Source organism: Lissotriton vulgaris, chromosome 3_1 (assembly GCF_964263255.1).
Source record: "Lissotriton vulgaris chromosome 3_1, aLisVul1.2, whole genome shotgun sequence".
Classification (NCBI taxonomy): domain Eukaryota; kingdom Metazoa; phylum Chordata; class Amphibia; order Caudata; family Salamandridae; genus Lissotriton; species Lissotriton vulgaris.
In genome coordinates, this window is record NC_141689.1 from 1,613,261,279 (window position 1) to 1,613,283,361 (window position 22,083).

General features: G+C 47.1%; 2 protein-coding genes across 2 annotated transcripts in view; one reads left to right on the forward strand and one right to left on the reverse strand.

The window, feature by feature from the left end:
* PLA2G12A (phospholipase A2 group XIIA) overlaps positions 1-22,083 on the reverse strand; it is a 132,537-nt gene that overhangs the window by 98,546 nt on the left and 11,908 nt on the right. The gene's annotated exons all lie outside the window — the stretch shown is intronic.
* Positions 14,989-20,358, forward strand: LOC147728247 (uncharacterized). The gene is made up of 2 exons (XM_086963256.1): positions 14,989-15,892; positions 19,390-20,358. The coding sequence occupies exons 1-2, from the start codon at positions 14,989-14,991 to the stop codon at positions 19,989-19,991; spliced, it is 1,506 nt and encodes a 501-aa protein (XP_086819382.1). The 3' UTR covers positions 19,992-20,358.

Here is a 22,083-nt window from a genome sequence, read left to right on the forward strand (position 1 = left end):
TAAGGCGCAGGTGCAGGACGCAAACACGTTTGATATGCAGCGGCTTGTCTCATTCACATTGCATACGCATCTTCAGGTATAGACAAAGAACTGATTGACATCAACCAACATAATATGAGAGTGCAGCTAGAGACGGCTTACTTATGTTTGGGAAAGCCTTCTCTGGACAGCGGCCCTCTGAAAAGGTCACGGACATGTTTCAGACTTCTGTGGCCTCCTCAGGACTCTCGGCGCAGGATTTATGCACCTCCTGCACGAACTTGTGCTGTTATAGCTCCTTGTTGCCAAACTTCTGCAGCTTCCATCCACTGAAATGAGAGGTCTCACCTTTACCAACCTGGACTGCACTCACCTCTGTGAAGTCTGAGAGGTGAATTGTTGTGGTTGTTTCAGCAGACGCATTAATTAACCTGATGAGCCAACCTCCATGCTAGCTGAGCTATGTACATGTCCCACAAGAACATTCACGTTTATGTTAAGCAGGCGAAGTGCTTTATAAAACTCCTTCTTCTGTATGTATTATCTTGGAATACGACATTTAACCAAAACCAGGATGCAAGTGGTCACATTTGTATAGTAAGGTAAAAATGAAATTGACATGGCCTTGTGACTATAAGGAGAACTGTTTCAATATTATGTCAGTTTCAATGTAGTGTGTTAATAAAGTGAAATCTGACCTTTGCACTCTAGTAACAAATATGTGAAGCTGTGTTTACTTGTTTAGTTGCTCTAAGAAGCACCAGTGATTGGGACAAGTTTCTATTCACTGACATGGCATAACTATGTATTATTTATGCCATGGAATGAAGGGTATTGAAGGCAGGGAAGGTTGAACATTAGGTGCATTAAAACAAAACATGAAATTCACTGGAAAAAAAACAACCAGTTAAATACTGACTTATGGTTCTGGCTCAAACAGGTTAAGCCATATAAATCCGTTAGTAGTAGTTATGAATACACACAGCATGTTATAGTGCCCCTCACGCAAAAAACATCTGCCAATGGCAAACACACACATAACAGTTAAAAGGAGAAAAACATGGTGGTTGCTGTGAGTTATTTCATGTGTTGTGTGCAGAGATGTTTTAAGGCATGGGCAAAGTGGGCTCTGGCCAAGGGCCCCATGCCTTTATGGGGCCCCGTGATGGAGCCAGCTCTGTTCCGCAGTCTTGCCCTAATAACCTTGAATAATTCTGAAAACAAATTGTTTTAAATAACGTTTTCCATTAATTTATTTTTAATGAGACTGATGTGTGAGCTGGTATACGGACATTTTTCAGAAAAATGTTGCCTTTCTGTTGCATACAACATCCATAAAAAAAGTTTATTTTGGATGAATAAAGGACCTCTCATATGAGAAATGGCAGAGGGTCACAAAGTTTATTTGCAGTAATATTAGTTATCTGCTGCTGTGTAACAATAATGAAAACCCAGCACTATCCCTGAATGCTAGATGTAAACACATTTGGAACCTGGACAAGTTTGTCTGGGCACTGCCAGTGACCTGACCAAACAAGGCATGAAAGAGCTGAAATCGTATTATACATTCAAATATGTTCCGAGCAGGGGCCCCCAAAATACGTTCTGCTTCCACATGCAACACGTACTTTGTATGTTTTTGCAGCTTCATATAGCACAAACGTGGCCCCACAGCATGTTACAAGAGAAGCAGAAGTTGTACTCTTAAAAGCATACTTTTTAGTTTTTTTATGGCACAAGGAGATTAAGTGAATCGCCCAGAATCCCTCCCCATGCCAGTGTTTAATTTGTGCTGGTGGTTTCCGGTATCCGGCATGGCACTGGTCAACACCAGCACTTATCACAGTCTGCCATATGGTGGCGCTGTCTGTCAAATTTAGAAAAGGGCAATACAACAGTCGTTTATTAATTCAATATACATTAAACAAGCACTGGCATAGCAAATAGATCTCTCCTTTGGGCCATTATATGTGTTGAGCTATGCAACAGTTGATGTTGCACCAAGGATATTGTGCTGCATAATTAAATACTAATAAGGTCCCAAAGGCGAGACCTATTGGCTATGCCAATGCTTGTTAATATATCCCGGGCCGCTGGGAATAAAAAAATGGTCAGTAAGGAATCTCAGAGGTATTTTTAATTTCACTACTTCACAACACACTAACAAAAAAATCCTGCTACGCTGTAATCAGGCGTTGTAGCACAGCTGCATAGCATTCGGCTACCCAGTTGGGAACCCTATGATGAAGCATGCCACCAACCAGGTTGGTGGGTGAGGGTTCTTTTTACAAACCTAAGTGGTGCCTGGCACAATTGATGTAGCAGAGTCGTCTTGTGTGGGTTCGTCCACTTAGTTTATGAAAATGAAAATACCATTATTGGGCCCTTGCTCTCTCTTTTGTTTTCTACAACAATTTATCCTGACAGTTACGCCAGGCTCTGTCTAATATTTTTTCCGGTCTTTGGCGTATTTTTCATGAATATGACTATTGTGGGATTAACCTTAGGGGTCTCTGTCACCTTATCCTGTAAATCCAGACTAGGGCTCTCCGCCTGCAGTCAGGCTTGGGCGTTCTTTTCAAAGCTCTTCCTAATCCGAGCCTGAAGATAATACATCACCTCCAGCAGGGGGATCCAATCAGATGACCTCGGGTGAATAATATTATCCAGATTAAAATCTAACATTCTCAAAGGATTCTTGGGCATCTGAGAGTCAGCATTCAAAGAGTGTCTCCTCTTACTTGGGCCCGGTTCAATCTCTTCTTTATTGGACTTCGAGTAGAAAGAAGAGAAAGAGTCATCCAAAGGAGCGATCCTGTCAGGGGACTTGGAACGCAAGGGGTTGCTATAGCCGTGATCCCAAACTAAAGAATCAGAGAGCTTTTCCAAAGCCTCCAAATGAGAAAATATCTAAGCCTTACTTTTCACCTTGCCCTTTGCAGGGAGAGGATAGCGTCAACCCGGTCATTCACCAGGTTTGAATCGGACTCTGCATCATAACCCATAAATTCTTCCACATAAGTCTATAGTTGAGCCATGACAATAATTATAGAAATGATCCCATAACAAATGAAGGGGGTTGGGGAAGAATAGCATAAGGCCAGGCCGGCCAAAAGTACTTTTGAGTGTGGAGGGAGCCACCTGACTAAATGCACTATCTATGGGAACACCGCTGATGACAACTGTTCCAACCCTGACCAGTCTATGCCAGTCAGGGCAGTTCAGGGTAACTGTTAGTTGACACCCTCACTGCACTAGAGCCTCTGGGGAGGATTATTAGCAAGCCTACATTGTATCTGCCCAGGGCAGGAACATCTCGCAGCTAAAATGTGCTGCACTTCGCACATGCGCGCTGAGGTCAACAACATTGAAATATGATTACACCAGTCATATGCAGCCGGCACAGAAAGCTCACCGCTCCCACTCTACAATATTCCCTCAGTGTTGAAGCGACCGTTGAGGGTAAAGGGAGCATGAAAGCAAAGCGAGCTTTGGGGTCCTAAAGAGAAATGGGTGTCTAACTAATCATCATAAAAAACAAGCAATTGCAATGCAATAGGTCTCGCATTCACGTAAGTTTTAGCTCTTGGCATTGTAAATAACCATATATGAAACAAAAAGCCCTATTCAGCCTGCATGATTTGGATCTCAAACTCTAACTATTGGGGCCACACCTCATATTGGCTCACCAAGAAAAAATTAAATTTAACCAATGCTGTTTTACAGGTCCGGACATGCCTTAAGATATGAAAATAGATGTGCACAAATTCACCCACATAAAGAAAATATGTGAGAAGGCAAGGAAAGTACCTCACGGACGTAACACCCGAGGGGGTTCCCGGTTTGTTAATCACCGGTATACGTAAATGACCATGCCTTTATTTATGTTTTGAGTGTTAAAAATATGATCCGAACTATAAACACTAACAAAGCGCTCTAACACCTTTCGCTCTGTGATACCACTGTAGCGGCTTGGGAGGAAGAGCGGGAGGGGGGGCTATTTCCTGCCCTCTCCGTGATTTGAGTGTGCGATGTGACATTGCGTAATGTCATTGCTATCTTTGACCTAATAAAAAACACTCAAGCTGCATTAGGGCCTTGGCCTCACCTCCAGGTGCAGGGCGAGCTGTGCTTTATGGCAGGCATGGACGGAGGGAGGGATGGTTGGTCTTGGCTGCTGCTCCAGCCTCGTACAGTGCCCCTGCTATTACTAGTGAGCGAGTGGCGCCGAGGTGGTGGTATTGATATTGGTGGTATTGATGGTGCTGGTATTGGTGGAAGTGGTATTGGTGATGGTGGTATTGCTGGTATTGGCGGTAATGGTGGTGCTGGTATTAATGGTAGTGGTACTGGTGGTGGTGGTATTGGTACTGATGTAAATGTAAATGTATTGCGATTTATATAGCGCACGTATCACCTGAAGGCATCAAGGCGCTTGCCTTGGGAACCCGTCCTGGTATTCCCCTGTGAGATATCCACAAGGTGAAAGCCAGGCATCCCGCCGCGAGGGGCCGTAGTGGAGATTAAGCAAGCTATTGCCCAGAGTCGCAGAGTGTGAACCCGTGAGTCGAGTAGGCACCGGAACGAGAATTATCGAGTCCGTGGAATTTTTGAGCCCAAGACCCGCCGAGGCGGGGAATTGAACCCTGGTCCAGGACCGATCTCAGCTTCCAGGTCTGCCGCCTCTAACCCCTGAGCCACACTTCTCCACTAGTGATGATGGTGGTGGTGGTGGTAGTGTTATTGGTGTTTTTGGTGGTGGTGGTGTTATTGGTTGTGGTATTGGTGGTGGTAGTGGTGGTGGTAGTGGTGATGCTATTGGTCAGACCCCCTAGGATATAGCGGCATGGATTGGCAAATTTAGCGGCACAAAAATGGAAATTTAGCGGCACAAATATGTAATTTAGCTGCAATTTTGCTGCATTTTATTTGGCCATTTTCCCTACAACAAACACGTCAAGGTGGCATTGGTGGCCTCGGGTATCTTTTCAACGGAAGTAACAAAACACGTAGGTAATATTGAGAGGGTTGCACGTTTGGGGGGGGACATTTTTGTCAAGATCCTCACCACATCTGGCATTTAATCTCAATTTTGAGTGGGCCTTTTTCTTAGAAGGGGGCACTACAAATAATGTAGATGAAGTGCTGAAGACATTAGAAGGGACGAGTGTGGGTGATGGCTCAGTCCAAATTCTCAGAGCTCTAATAGAGCCGAAAGGGACTGATGCACCTCCTCGGCCATTATCATGTTTATTTTCTTCTATCTATTGTTGAAACACCCTCCTTGTTAACATCCTACATGTATTCTAGAGTTGGACGTTTTAAAAAGAACATCATTGACTGGGAATGTTGAGCTCTTTTTGTGTAGTCAACATTTGTAGTTGTTAAAGATAGTGAAGGACCTGGAAGTTTAGTAAATTTAATTGGGTGCCACATTTTGTAGTTCAAGTAAAAAAATGGGATTTTAAAAAGATACAAGTTAGGTCCCAGAGAAAAGCGAGCAGGGTTCATAATCAAGCGACCATGGCTCTCTCAGTAGACATCAATGCTCCTTGATAACTTCATACCTATCATGTGTGGTGTCCTTTCACTGTGCTGCACCAGTGATACAGTTTTATTTTCTCTGTCCACTGGCTAATGGGAGGGCAGCCATATCCGGACTGCTCTGCCTCACAAAGTTCTTCGCTTTACACACCATGACCTTGTGTCAGATAGGACTTATGGTGCGAGAGAGAGGAACAATTAGTGCTGAGGGTGCCCAAAGTGCAAAGTTATGAAAAAGCTGTCTTTAATGCTTAAAAGTTCAATTGAATTAATTTCCAAGCTGCAGCTCCTTCACTAACACCTAAAGGCAGCCGCGGTCCATGCAGTGCCGATTTCGCTGGCACTTTTGTAAAAATCGCGTAATTTTTACAAAAGTGCTGATTTTGCGGCAAACCGCGAAATCCTGGAGGGTCTGATTGGTGGTATTGGAGGTGATGGTGGTATTGGCAGTGGTGGTGGTATTGGCAGTGGTGGTGGTATTGGCAAAGGTGATAGTATTGGCAGTGGTAGGATTGATGGAGGCGGTGGTATTGATGGTGGTGGTGCTGGTAGTGTTATTGTTGATGGTGGTGTTATTGTTGATGGTGGTGGTAGTGTTATTGGTGGTGAGGGCGGTATTGGTGGAGCTGGTGGTATTGGTGGTGGGGGTGGTATTGGTGGTGGGGGCGGTGGTGCTATTGGTGGTGTTAGTGGTATTGTTTGTGGTGGTGGTTTTGGTGGTGGTAGTGGTATTGGTGGTGGTAGTGGTATTGGCGGTGGTGATATTAGTGGTGTTGATGGTGGTGGTGGTATTGGCGGTATTGGCAGTGGTGCAGTGGTGGTAGTATTGGCAGTGGTGGTAGTATAGGCAGTGGTGGTGATGGTGGTATTGATGGTGGTGGTGGTTTTTATAAAACAGGCTTTTGAAAACAAACCCGTTAAGTGGCTTTAGTACAGATGACATGTAACACAGATGTGCTATTGTCAGCTCCAGCCTATTAGCACAGGAGTATGAGCCACCTGGAATTCGCATGACTTAATTTGCTAATCATTTCTAAATCCATTTTACTTTGGGGGTTGAAAGAGACAAGATAAAGTCGGTTTAAAGTGATTGAAAGCAGGCGCCCGTGTTACAGGGACGGACGTGCTGCTTAAAAAAACACAAGCGGTTTCAGCTTAAGCATAGAATATCGGCATGCAGTAAGAGAACCTCAATAGAGTGAATAGTGCTTACAGACTAAATAACAGGTCCCATGTAACAACTGAAGTTAAAGGGCCAGTCGCCATGGGAGGGTACAAATGAAGGCAGTACTAAGGAGGGACTAACAAGCCTATTAATGATTCCGAAGGCAGCATTTACGAAAGACAATGACACAAGCCAATGAAAAATATGGGAGTAAAGTGGGTACTGCTTCTCTCCCATACTCTACAACAACAGTCTTGCAGAGCCAGCAGCGCATGCTCGCTGCTGCTAGGCTCGACCTAATCACCTTGTAAGCATAAACCATGTAAATTGTGGTCAAAATATGCAATTCACATTTACTAAACCCCTTATTAGAAGTATATCTAAAAAACACAGAATTGGTACTTAACTGGTTGCACAGCAGCAAAGAAAAAGGGCCACAAAAAGGTGGTTCAGGAACGTAAAGGGATAGTTAGAAGGTGATTGGAGCAAGTGATCTGTGACAGTGCAGTTTGATTTTACTGTGTTTTAATTGGCTGCTGTCCGTTTTACAGTAAAGATAGGGAAGCATAATCGGAGCCTCAAGTCCTGATATAGAATAGACACCCATAGGAGGTGAGAGGATTGTGTTGACTTAAGGATCGTAAAACTGAATATAACAAAATGTAGTAAATGCAATGAACTAATGGTAACCAAGAGCCATGTGAGATGTGTTATTGAAGATAAAAAAACTGAATATGAAACCATATGTACGAGGCACACAATCAAGGCTAGAGTCAAATTCAAGGCATTATGCCTGACCCACAAAGCCATACATAACAAGGGCCCCCGTAAAATCGAAGACTTGGTGGGCTTATATGTTCCCAACAGATGCCTTAGATCATGCGCTGAACGGTTACTAAAAATAACTAAAATCAAAAGAGCCAGATGGGGTGGTAGATCCTTTGTACATCTGGCACCCAAGTTGTGGAATTCACTTCCACATGAACTCAGATTTCTGGAAACAGAATCAATCGTCCAAAAAAACTGACTTCCAGAGCTGGGAAGCCCACAGGCAGCTACGCGCTTTATAAAATCCCATAACATAACATGTATTACCACTAAAATTAAGTCTCGTGGGAATTGGTTTTCAAATAAATAAACATACTATTTATGGTTGAACTGGGGAAGCTTTATATTTAAAAGTATTAATTTGTTCCCACCTCAGCCAAACTGCAGGGCCAGTACCCGTATCTTGCAGCACGCACCCCTCTGTCACTGTACCTTCCTCATTAACCGCCCCCTTTCTGAAACTATGACCACTACTTCATGGAACCAAGAAAGTAACTGCTGCCGGTATAGACCGTGGCTGGGCAGTGATATTCTCCACGCCCACAATATGGTTTATCCTGAGCCATGTGTGCTCCACCGGCCAGACAGAACAAGATATCACACTGTGGCTGATAAAACCAAACACTGCACTCTGGCTGTAGCAACCCTGTAGTCTAGCTGTAGCATCTAGACTAAACCAGCAACTGTAGGTTTGCCTTGATTGCAAATAGACACCAAAAGAAGACCGGAGTTGTTACAGAGTAGCTGTGATACATACAGAGAAATTAGTGATGATGCAGTAACACTTCCTTAAGTTACAAAGCAGAGTTACTTGAGTTCATTAAGGCCTTATTTATTCTTTAAAATAATAACACTGCCAGGACAGTTCCGTTTAATTATTGTGAGAGAAAAGTGCAAGCTGAACTAGACGATCTAACTCACAATGCCCTGCAACAGTAAAGCTTGACGGCTCAACCTCACTATCTCTTGAAGTCCAACCCCAAAGAGGAAATACTTGGCAATTTAATAAGCTTGCAGTAGTATCCTCGCTTTTGTGATTCCATGAAAAACAGAAATACTAGTTTCAAGGATGGCCTTGATGTGCCAGAGTCCCACAGACAAGAGCAGTGGCCAGGACAATCAGGATTCTACTAACATAAACTAGTCGGAAGAGTTCAATATTAGAGTCAGTCCAGAGGTTCTTCAATTGCGAGGCTCCATAAAATGTCCTGTATGCAACTATGTAAGCTTAAATTATACAGCCAACATGTCAGGAACATAGAGTTTAAAGTTAGCAAGTTACACGGGGTGTTGTGAGATGTAAGCAGATTCTAATATGGAGCAGAACACACGAGTATCTGCAGTGTTGGTCAACATCAAAAAGTGCAGTTGTGTATGGTACAATAGAAAATCAGTTTATGTGCACCTAAAAAAAGGCAATTCAAATGATATTCAATTTATTTTCTTCGAATTTTGTGGTTGCCAGGTTTAGCATTTCAATATATGGGAGGTTGTAAAAAAATAAAATAAACTACAAGCACCGTCACTGCCAATATGTAAGGCTTATGACTAAAAATGTCTCTTTGGTCATTAGTCATTTAAGGCACTCAGTATTTATTATATATTCACTCCGTCACTCATCCTTGCATTCATTTTCCCCCCATTGAGTCATTCTTGTATTCACCCAATCACACATCCACAATAAAACAAAATCAACAAGCACATGAAAGAAACATTAAAAGAATATATATTCGAAAATTAAACATGGCAGCAAGCAGGCATCTTGCCAAGGAACTGAGCATTATGTTATTGTTTTAAAAGTTACAATATGCCCCCCTCCCCCACATAGTTAGGAGCAAAGGGTCTGCGAGCAATGCTGCACTGTGTACAATACCATCCAAAGATGGCAGTTCAGTAAACATCACACTAAGGAGCATCAAGAAAGGTATTCTGCGGACTAGCATTGTACCAATCCAAGATGGCCAAACTAATACACAGATCATACCAAAGGCATCTAACAAACTTCCCCTATTAATTAATCAGCTCTAATGTCTTGAGAATAAGCTTTCAAACACAGCAACCATTAGGCATACATACCATAATTTTACAAGAGTACACAATTACAGTTGTTAAAACAATATTAAAAACATCATAAAAGGATTCTCACAGGGCACATTTTTCTATCCTAACATTTATCAGAGCCCACTACACAGCTGCGGTGCGGTGCGTCCATTGGGGCGTAGGGGCGTAGCCCCACCAGCCTCATGGACCCACCGTCGGCGTCATTGCATTGCGCATTAAGCATTAATTTAGCAGCAATCCCCCCTAATAATTTAAACTGCAATTATCTGCCTGACCGCCGGGACACACCCGGTGATTTCGGATTGGCAGTGGGTTGGCAGCAGCAGACCAGTCCAGACCGTAGTGCGAAAGTGCAAATTGGTGTAAAACTTGCCCGAGCATGAGCACAGTTGAACGTTCCCTTACACAGTGTGACCAGAGGGTGCTGGTTTACCCGGCCGCAGCCCCCGGGGTTTACAGAGGGCGACGGGGCGAGCAGCAAATATGCCCCCCTAGCCAATCCTGGCACTGCATGCAGCACCAGGATTGGCTGGTCCACCGCGCAGCATCGATCATTGGATGCCGCGCGTGGGGGTGGCACTCAGTGGCCAATCACTGTGTGACTTCATGTGAAGCCATGCAGTGATTGGCCATTATCGCCGGAATGTGTGCGCTGGCTGCTGTGAGCAGAGACCGTGTCCCGTCCGTGTCACCGACCGTGACCGACTCCCCTGGCCATGGGGCGCCTCACCGACTGAAGGTTTGTGATTGTGACTGTCTTGTGCTGTAAATTACTTGCTGGAAGATGGGAGGTGTGTGGGGCTGATTTTAAGAGACAATTGTAAAAAGAATGGGTATTTTTTCTTCGTCTCAGATGTATGGGTTGACTTCTGTAGGGGATATTATTGAGTGTCGGTTCCGGTTAGGAAGAGATGGGTGAAAAGAGGATGTGACAGGGAAGCCAGAGGTACTATTTAATCTGTTTAGCACCCTGTGCACTTTATTTGCATATTTACCGTGCATGTGTGTACACCACATTGTTCGTTCGGTATTAGCACATGAAGGATGCAAGCCCCTTACGTAGATAGTCCTCTGCCAGGGAAATGCTGTTCCAAATTAATTTGAGATTGAAAATTGTGCGCATCATAAATGTTTCCGATTGCTAAACTGTATTATTGACCAGTTGTCACAATCTCCACTTTAATCGCCTGAGCGATGCATTTGTCATCTGAAGAGTTGGTGTGCGAGGAAAAACGTCCAGCGAGCATGACCTGGGCTCGACACAAGTTTCACAAGTCAGTGCAAAAGTGAGCATGGCGTTAAAACAATGTACCATGTGGGCTTAAATATCGGACAGCCTTCTGCTGTTGTGGCGGAGGGCGCAGTACCGAAACACTCTGCCATTCAAAGTTTCACGTTGGTTTTCCGAGATTAAAATTCCGCTGCTAAAATTTTGAATTGAAAAATGCAACTCCAGTCGCTAATAATTTGGAGGGCCGCTGCAGGATTATAACGTGCGAGCAACGTGCTTAATGGGCCCTGAACAGTGACCGGAGAGCTGCAGTTCATTTTTTTTTTTAAAAGAGCCGTATGTATGCACCTGTAAATAGCGATTTTCTGTTATCGTGTTCAGATCTCTGTGGGGTAGTTTTCCAGTTTAGTAGTTGATACCGAGTTCTACCGGTTGATCATGAATCACAATTCTTGTCTGTCTGTCATCCGTATTTCAACCCCCCACTCTCCAGACTATCTCGTTTCATTAAACACTGTTGCTGATATATTGGCGTCATGCCATTCTAAAATGGTCGACTCATTCCCTGCACCTGAGGCCATTGCGTCAAACTGTACCCGGCCTATGGATGTCTTTGTTCGTAATGTGTGTATTTGTTCTATGTTCCTGGAGTCTAGTGAGAGCCAGTGTTTCTCTTCCTCTACTGTGTCTTGGATTGATTGATTGGCTTTATTTCGGTATACAAATACCATAAAAGCAGTGTCTTTGCCGCTGTCCGCGTGACCGGCAGATGAACATGGGCGGGGCAGCGCCTTAGTCCCACCCGGCTAGCGAGCCTACCTATCGGCGCCCCTCCCTGCGTCCACCTATCACTGGCCAAGGGGGAGGGCTCACCTGGAGGTGGAGGGCGCCTCGCTATTTATACAACAGCAGCCATAGCTCGGCCTCTTTCCTGCCTGAATCCCCCACGGCTCTGCTCTGTTCCTTTGTCCCGCATCGTCTGGTCGTCGTTCTACGTGGTATGTGCTGCCGTCTCGCCTCCCCCCGGCCTCGTCCCTGGGCATGACCAGGTTGTACGGGGCCCAGTGGTATCGGCCACGGGGGGGGGGGGGGGGGGGGGGGGTTAGTGGTGGAGGGGCGATGTGCTGAGCTTATGTTAGCGGTGTGTGGGGAGGGGGGAGTGAGAGCTAGCAGTGCCGCATGGGTCGCGTTGGACCTTTAAAACCTGGCATGATTGAGCGGGTTAGCCGGCACGAGAAACGTTCCGAGGGTCGCCAACCGAGGTAGCCACCAGTGGTTTAATAGTTCCCTTCCAGCACCAGCATGCTGTGGCCACCAGACCATTTAAGCAGCACGGGACTAGTGAGTGCGAAGGTAGAAACCCATAGTTACGTAATGGAATACTCGTTTAAGCATAAGGCTCTTTGATGAGGCAATGAGGACTCAAGGCCGCCAGCAATTTCATGAACATTCACAGTAGGCAGTCATAGCTCCCGTCTAATAATGGCGGCACGAAATAATGACGAAAATATGGTGCGAAACCATCGCGTGAGGAATCGGGCAGTCCCTCCAGGCTCGCGTGGGAAGCCTTGCGGGGTTCGCCCATGAAATGTGCGATGTGGCTGCTCCACATACATGAGTTTACACTTGCACATTTCCTCGGGGCGCAGCAGATGCTTACGCGTGTCGACCGAGTGAGAGTCTCTGACAATAGGATTCACCTTCGATACCCCGCGAGCAGTCGGCTCGGTACTAGCGCTTCGAGCCGTTGTAGATACACTCCAATATTTGTGGCTTTCACTCATTATGAAGGCAGTATCACCAGAATGCAAAGAAAACACAAGGCAGGAGTTTTACATTTGACAGCTTGACATAAATGAAGTTATGACTAGCTCAAGAATTAGATAAGGCATCCCAATGTCATCTATGTAAAATGCAAGTAGGCTATTGAGTCCATTTTCCATCAGCGTCCTGAGACCAGCAGTCCTGCTTTTATTATGGAATTAAAAGTTCCAAAATGCAGACTGGTTAAATTTATTGCACCTGGCTAGCAAGAACTTGAAAGCTCCGAGCTTTTAATTGAGACTTATTTGGAAGCATAGCATGTAGTTGGGAGACATTCACCTTTGACTTGTGCTGGAGACCAACAGGCCAGAGGAGTGCCGGTGTCTAGACGCCTTTGCTAGCTCACTGAAGCATATGCCGAGCATGATCTGAAAAGGAGATGGGAACATGTTGATTACACCTCGCACAATGTTGTGCTGCACTGTGCTAAGAGTATCACCTTGTACAGCGCAAAAGCTATCCAAGAACATACAGCGTAGAATGACAGTTAAAATGTAGTTAGGACAACAGACAAGTATAGGGGTGTTTTTCTCAGGTGTTCGTGAGTCATGGGGATTGAAAATTAAAGTAGTGTACAATAGAGGGGAAGCTAGCGCAGCGTAAGCTATGCCACCTGCGCAGGCATTGCCTTTTATTGCAACAAGCAGGATGTCACGTGCTAGTTACACTAGACTTCCCTACCACGCCGCTTTCGAGGCGCGTGACTTGCCCCGCTTGACCGCTAACTCGTGCCAAGGGGGGCTTGGGGGAGGGAGCCGACCGCCGGGAGGTCCCCTCCCCCGGGCGGTTTGGGAGGGCTGCGAGGGGTTTTACAGTAGAAGTAGCCAGAAGGTTCTAGATTTGGGCTGGTCTAGTAGGACCAGAATAGCCCAATTATAAATCCCCCTATCACTGCCTCCCAGCCACCATTTTAGGTTTGGTGACCTGGTGGCTAGGAGGGCTTGTAGCTTTTTTGTCTGTCAGCGTTTTATAGAGATTATTGTCAGGTATTTCGGTAATTTTAGCTATCCTTGTTCGTTTACTTTGGCGCTTTAATTCCGAGATGGAAGACTACCGCGTTTTGGAGGCCATGCGACTGCTGTCGGAAGCAGGTCGCATGGATTTGTTGGTGGGAGGGGGGCCGGCGCGCCCCCAGCGTCAGGCCTCCGCCGGAGTGTCCGCTGCGGTTTTGGCGTGTTCTTCGCCTAAGAAGAGGCGTGCAGGCCAGGTAAGTGAAAGGGGCCGGTCCCGTACGAGGAAGCCGGCCCCTTCCTTGCAGGCGCGTGTTTTGGCGGGGGATGGGGAAGCCCCGGTAGCGGTGGGCGCTCCTGTTGCTGGTGTGGTGGACGCGCGTCAGGCTCCGGCAGTTCGACCGGCTTTGCAGGCGGGGGCGGGAGGTCCTCAGGTGGCAGGGCGGAAGGCTCTCATTCAGCCGGGTGAAGAGGCAGGCGCGAGTGCGTTTTCCTTGGATGAACAGGTGGGACACGGTTTGGAAGTTGAAGCGTTCGCTTCAGAGGTGGTGTTAGCGGCCAAGCGGGGGAGGGGGGGGCGTAGAGGGGGTAAGAAGCGCTCCGCTTCTGACCCCATTGGGGAGCGCCGCGTGGAGCCTGAAATGGTTGTGCCTGCGCGAGGGGGGCGCAGGGGCTCTGTTCAATTGGAAAGTCGGCTTGAAACAGCTCAGCAACACGTGAGGCAAGATTTGAATGTTTCTCAGCGTTTTGTGGCAGAAACACAGTTTAATGCTGATGCAAGCGTTGACAGGTTGTTAACCTCTTCTGTACCAGGAATCAATGTGTCTGATCTTAGGGTTTCAAGTCAGTCTGTATCAGAGGGGATGGGAAGGCATGTTGGTTTGGAGCTTCAGGCTGGCCAGGTTGTTCTTACACATGATGTTGGTTCTCCACATGGGGTTTTGGGCAGTAATGTGGGCAGCCCGTTATTGTTCTCTACACCTGGTTCCTCTGTGGGTGCTGCTTTGTCTGTTGGAGGGGGTTCCAGGGGAGAGGGTGAGTGGGCACAGATGGGTGAAAGTAGTTTTACGCCTGGTGCTGTTTTGGTCCAGGATTGTCCTCGGTCAGGGAGTTTTATGTTTCCTGGTTTTCAGGAGGGGAGTGACCATTTGCAGAGCGATGGCAGGAGGGTGTCTCAAGGGGGTATTGGAGCCTTTCATTGTGAGAGTCGTGGGTCTGGTCCTGCGCAGGGCCCAGGGTTGGGGGAACTGGGAAGGGCTGGTGTGGATGATTTTGTGAGGTTTTCTCATCCTGATGTGAGGTATTCAGGGGCTGTGGGTGCCTCGAGTAAGTTTTTGGAGCGGGGGGGGATTTCCAAGCAGGTGAGTGGGGGGCCTATTCAAGGGGATGCTAGAGGTCCTTACATCATGTTGGGTTCTCCTGGATGGGAGCATTTCGGTACGGCAGGTTTGGCACAGCGCGGTTTTCACAAGGATGTTGAGGGCCACAGGGGGGGTGCGGGGGCCCCTCTTCAGGCTTCTTCGTCGGCGGCAGCGGGCGGTAACTTGGATGAGAGTGACGATGATGAGATAGTAGGCGACTCTCCGATTAGGGGAGTGCCTTTGAGAAGTTGTATTAGGGGACGTTCTTTGGAGAGGTTTCAGGGGACGATTGTGGATGCTAATTTACAGAGGTCAAGGTCTGTGTCAGGTGTTGTATTCAGGGACCCTAGCACACCAGTCCAAACTTTTTCTTTCCAGGATAGGAATAGGAGCGGAGGTCCAGACTTGGCAGGGCGCGGTCCAGTCCACTTTCGCCAAGGGGAAGCGACGAGAATGCCTAGCGCGGCCCTCTCTGTTCCACCGAGGGATCCCGCCGCGGCCAGCACACGAGGGTCTGGCGTGACCCCGCTGGCCCCAACGAGTAGCAGGTATAGGTGGCAGGCCTTGCCGGCGGCTATGGAGCTGCAGAGTCAACACGCGGGGAGGTACAGGCGTGTACAGCCTGCTCCCCCTCATGGAGTTCAAAAATCTTTGAAATGTAAAGTTGTTGATACCGGGTTGGGTAAGACCCGTGGTGAGTTGTTTCATACCAGTGTGGATTCAGAGGTGTTGGACTACGATGAAGAGAGTCCTGAAGAGGGTGAACTGCGGGATACAGAGGGGGGGGTGCCCTCTCATACTTCTCATAGTGTTTTACAGGCTCCAGTGGTCCAGAGTACAGTGCAAGGGAGAAGAGAGCACGGCCCATCGGGTAGGGCGCCTCGCAGACCGGATGCATTGACTTCGGCGCCACGGGCGGAGCCATCGAGAGTGGTCTCTCTGTTGCCAGGTGAGCAATCAGCCACACAGGCCAAACCTATGATGGTGTCTGTGGGTACTGGTGGTGACACAGAAATAGATGTTGGTGTTAGCCGTTTGGTCAAAGGTCGTTATGTACAAGACACTGCTGTTGGTACTGATGATGTGGTAGAAGTTACAAACAAAGTTGAAAGTGGTGTTATGGCTGGTGCTTCCAGCAAAGTTAAAGAGCCAGTGGCCAGTAAGGAGTTAAAGATCAAAAAATTGCCTTATATGGGAGTTACGAAACCTTTAGGGGCTCATTTAATGTTAAGCACCAAGGAACGCATTTGGAATGGTGAGTATGTGGAACTCCTTAAGTTACTGCACCGGGAAGTCCGGTCTAAAGAGGGATCTAAAGAGGAGGAATTTGAATTGGCTAAACGGCCTAGAGTGCCTTTGAATATTGAAAACTGGACAGCGGCATTCTTGATTTATGCCAGTGTATATTGCGAAAAGTTCCCTGAGCGCAGCGTGTCCCTTTTTAAATACATGGACGTCATTCGTAAGGCACAGATCACCGGGGGTGGTTTTGCTTGGTCTCAGTATGATGAGGAATTTAGGGCCAGGATGGCTTGGGATCCTGAGGCTAAGTGGGGGGAGCTGGATAATGATTTGTGGCAACATACAATGGGGTCAGCGTCAGGGGGGAAGACTATTTTCACGGCCAGTGGTTTGCCATTAGTTTACCGGCCCTTTCAAGGGAAGCCCACCCGGGGAGGGGTGGGGGTCAATGCAACCATGCAATCGGGGTCTGGTTTCTGTTGGGAATTTAACAGGGGCTCCTGCATCAGAGAATATTGTAAATTTAAACATGAGTGCTCAGGTTGTGGTAGGAAACATCCGTTGTCCAAATGTTGGGACAATCAACCCTCTGAGAGCCCCAAAGGGAAGCAAACGGGTTCAGGAACTTCCAGTACGAACTCACAGTTTTCAGGGGGAAGGGGATACAGAGGTGCTAAGGGTGCTGGGTCCAAGGGCTCGTACACCAGTTAAATTGGAGAGGCTGCGCATTGCGTTGCAGGGTTACGAAGAAGAGTCAGCAAAACTTACACTATTGGAAGGTTTTCAGTTTGGTTTCCGACTAGGTTACCTGGGCTCTCGGGAACGTAGGTGGTCTGCCAATTTAAAATCAGCTTCTGAACATGCCACAGTAGTACAAGAAAAACTTAATAAGGAAGTACATGAAGGGAGGATGGCTGGCCCGTTTCACGATTGGCCGATCCTTAACTTAATTGTTTCACCAATTGGAGTTGTCCCGAAGAAGGAGCCGGGACAGTTTAGATTGATTCAACACTTGTCATGGCCTGAAGGGTCGTCTGTTAACGATTTTATTGACCCGGAGGCAGTGTCTGTCTCTTATTCTTCGGTTGACGTGGCCATGTCACTGGTTGTGACTGCGGGCGCAGCCGCTGAGATGGCTAAGTGTGACATCAAGTCTGCTTTCCGGCTGTTGCCTGTCCATCCGGACGATTGGAGCCTTTTAGGTATACAATTTGCTGGTAACTGGTACGTGGACAAGGCTCTGCCAATGGGCTGCTCCATATCATGTGCTTTGTTTGAGTGTTTTAGTACTTTTCTGCAATGGTATTTTTCCCATCAGTCCGGTCATTCACTTGTAACACACTATCTCGATGATTTTTTCTTTGTCGGATCCCCGGGCTCCGCGGAGTGCCAGAAAGCTCTGGACACATTCCAAGGGCTCATGGAGGATCTGGGAGTCCCTTTGGCTCCCGAGAAAACAATGGGCCCTGCCACTGTCCTCTCCTTTTTGGGTATTGAAATAGATTCGGTGGTTATGTCAGCTCGTCTGCCTGAGGACAAAAGAGTCAACATGGTTGAATTACTGGATGTGATGTTGGCAAAGAGAAAAGTGTTGGTGAAAGAGATTCAAGTGCTTTTGGGACATTTGAATTTTGCCTGCAGAGTGGTGAGAGCGGGCAGGACTTTTTGTAGAAGACTGGGCAGGGCTTTAGCAGGTCATCAATTGCCTCATCATCGTGTTCGTCTGTCTGCTGGGGTGAAGGAGGACTTGAGAATGTGGAAGTTTTTCCTGAATTCTTTCAATGGTGTTCCCTTGGTCGGAGATGTTGACTTTCAGTGGGATGTACAAATGTTTTCAGATGCTGCTGGCAGTGATGGTTTTGGGCTCTTTTGGAATGGCAAATGGTGTGCAGAACGTTGGCCGGATGCATGGTTGAATGGTGGTCGTAGCATCACTTTCCTGGAAATGTTCCCTTTGTTGGTTGCCTTGACCCTGTGGGGGGAGGAATTGGCACACAAGAAAGTGCTGTTTCGTGTGGATAACATGGCTGTTGTGGAGATAGTGAATCGCCAATCGGCCAGGGACGAGCAAGTGTTGAAACTTATGAGAGTTTTTGTTCTGGGTTGTCTGAAACACGATATTCATTTTCGTGCCTTACACATTCCTGGCGTGGACAATGACATTGCGGATGCTCTGTCTCGTTCACAGTGGGGGAGATTCCGTGGACTGGCAAGGGACGCAGACAGATCCCCGACTCCGATGCCGAGTCATCTGTGGCACGTCGGCGAGGTCGGGTCATACAATTGGTGGTAGGTTCTTTGTCTGTGTCTACGCGTTCTGCGTATTCCCTGGCATGGAAGGAATTCTTGGAATCTGGTGCTGTCAGAAGGGAGGATCTGTCGCGTCGGTCAGATGATGTTGTTAATTTCATACTGGACCTCATGGATAAGGGTTTAACCAAAGTAACCATTGCTGGGAAACTGGCGGGGATTGCTTTCATGGGGAAGTTGTTGTGGGGCTATCCTCCATCAGCGGGGGAACTTGGTAGGAGGATGCTGGAGGGTTGGGCCAGGGAACAAGGGCACGTGGGTAGATCCAGAGCCCCCTTATCTTGGCAAGTTCTTGCCAGATTAATCACAGTTTTGCCTTTAGTTTGTTCGGATGATTTTGAGGCATGTGTTTTCTCTATGCTGATGGTGTTCATGTTTTTTGGAGCCTTCAGAGTATCAGAGTTGCTGGGGTCGAAATATAAGTGTGGATTGTTTTGGAAGGACGTTTTTTGTTATGATGAGGGAGTTCACGTCTGGTTGGCCAGTTCTAAAACTGATCAGACAGGTAAGGGGAAAGGTGTGTGGTTGCAGGCACGTGCTCCGAAGCTTACTTGCCCTCTAATGCTGGCGCAGCGCTGGCGTTCATTATGTGGGGGTGGGGATGAAGCCCTTGTTTTCCGACATATCAATGGCAACCCTGTAACAACTTATCAATTGCGAATGGTTTTGCGCAAAGCTTTACAGCACATAGGTCTTGATGGCAATCTTTATGGTACTCACTCTTTCCGAATAGGTGCAGCCACTGAGGCTTTTAATAGAGGTTGGTCCGAGAGGGATATTATGCGTTTGGGGCGCTGGTCTTCCAACTGCTTCCAGCGTTATGTGAGGAGCTCTGCTGAGGAGGCGCAGGCGTCGTCCTCCTTCACATGATTCTAACTCTTTTTTCTTTTTCAGGATCCGTTGCTGGGCCTCGCTCCTCGGTGGTAACGGTCTGGATAGTGGGGCATTCCTTTGTCAAGTGGGCCAGAGTCCAGGCAGCGAAGAGTTATTTTGGAGATCTACTTGGTTTCAATGACCGAATGTTTAACGTACTCTGGAAGGGTAAAGGCGGGATGCTCTGGAGAGAGTTAATCCCTTGTTTGAACAACAACATGGTGGGCGGTTTATGCCCAGATATTTTAGTTATTCATTTGGGAGAAAATGACCTTTGTGCTACAAAAGGTGTAGTTTTGCTACGAGCTATGAAACGTGATTTAGGCCTTATTAAGGACATGTGGGCAGGGTGCCATGTTTTTTGGACAGAGTTGATTCCCCGTAGGATATGGAGAGGTGCTGTGAACCCCAGGGCTGTCGATCGGGCTAGGAAGAAGGTTAATTCAGAGGTGTCTCGTTGCTGTAGGAGCCTTGGTTTCAGCAGAATTTCACACAGGGACATTAAGTTTGAGTCTGTTGAGTTTTTTAGGGATGATGGGGTTCATTTGTCCCGTGTGGGCATGGATCTTTACTTGTTGGAGCTCCGTGAGGTCTTATCCCGGGCATTGGCTATGCAGCGTTGATTTTCTTGTTTCTCTTTCGCTTCGCGGTTGGGGGGCAGAAAGGGAGGCGTGTCTTCCCCGCCTACCTTTCTGGGTGGCGGTGTTTTTTGTGTATCGTTACGGTTTTAGGCAGATTGCGGGTTGAGTATTAGTTCAAGTATTTCTTTGACAAGTGCTGGGGTAGGTTGGTCATGGTTTGACCGTTCAGTTTTGTGAGGGGGGTAGCTGCAGGAGTGCAGGGTCAGGCAGGGTTTATGGTTATGGAGGACCTGACCGTTGTTATTGCAATTGTGGTTTGACGAATAAAGTTTTAACGTTGACGTATGTTTGATCAATGACGAAATGTTTTATTGATGATGTAATGTTTTATTGATGACGTAATGTTATAATGCTGTTATATTGTTTATTGATGTATTGTTGGGAGGGGGAGGGCTCAAATGTTTTAGGGGTGGGGGAGGGTCCGGGGGGCTGAAGTTTGTAGTTATTTATTTATTTAGTGAGGTTTAGTTTTGTAAGGCGTTGCCAAGGTTTGTATTTGTAATGTGCACCTGTGTCTTAATAAAGCGGCCTTTTACACACACAAACAACTTTTGGTCTGCTTTTCTCCCACCCCTCGCCCTCCCTCCCAATACCGAGCTTCGATCCCGTGCACTAAATGCAATTAGGAGTGCGTCATCGCACGCTCAAATCCAGCACTGGGCACGTTTCGCCGAGTAGGCCCATTTAAAATACCAACCTATGAGATTCATGTAATCATGGGAATTGGAATACAGACTTGGGATGGGTGGCTGCGCATGATCGATAAACTGCATAGGAATTCTGAAGAAATGTCAGTGTTCATGTATAACTTCAAGCACGCGGTCTGAAATGGTGTGTAACCGTCACCAGCCTACAGAAGGGCTACACTGCAACTATTGATACCAAACGCGTTGCAAACATACATCCAGGACCAGGCATGGAGGTTATGTTCTCCCAAACTAGCAGACATTGCCAGTGCGGCGTTCTTCGTCAGGTGTCACAGTCTACCTCAGATACATTAACCTATCTAAGTTATTGAGGGTCCGCTGCTCGGTTGTGAAAACGCCTGTCCTATTTAAAAAATCCCCCCCTTTAAATGCACTGGTCGAAAGGGATCGCGCTTGATTAGAGAGAGCACTCGCGTTCCGGCTAAATGGTGCACGACCAGGGCTCCAGAGAGAGGTCCGGGTCCGAGCGCCCTCCAAAGGCAAGCGGTTCTTTAAGACACGCATGTAAGGCGGACCATGGCTTTATCAATCGTTTTGAGTTGTATAGTTAGATGTGCAACCATTATCGCGTCGTTATTTATAACATTGAAAATGCAATGTAGCACAGCGCCGTTGCGAAATGTCAGGATACAAACCGCTGCAGCCATATAACTTGTGTATTTCGGTGTTGCTTCCAGGTCACGCTCATCGGGAGGTGGGTGCTGCTGGGTTTGCCACCTGGCATTAGCTGTAACGTGTTAGGCAAAACTGAGACCACGGAATGCAGTCATTTGATCCAGTTAAGGAAGGAGGACCCAGCAGTACCCATTTTTAGGGACTCACACCCAATTTTCCCCATCAAATAGTGACCCAGAGCAGGTAATAGAAAGATACAAGAGAGAAAGGAGGAGGAGAGACAGGGACTGTCTGGTGGTGGTGGAAGGATAACGAGGGATAAGAGACTATACATCCGTGACATCCACCATCCCTGACTTTCCAAAGCACCAGACGAGGGCTTCTGAGCAAAACTTGGGGCCCTGGGACTATTCTTGTACAATTTAAACAGTGGTGTAATCAGTCAATGCACGTTGCTAATTAGGGGATGCCTGTGCTCGTTTCTGCTGATAGCACCGTTAAACAACAGGCTTAACGAGATAAGGAAGGGTTTTCCCAAATTCGGCCCTGTGGGTGCCTACACATTTAAATGGCAGTACAGGCAAATGGGTTCCCACCATCTTCCACGGATAGTTGTTATTACGAGGTCTAGCTGGAAGGGCTCACACTGCTAATTCCAGTTGGCCTAAATCTCATGCAGGGGAGTCATCCTAAGACTAAACGGGTCATGTATGATTCCCTAGGGCAAGGGGGAATCCTCTGGAGGGAACCGA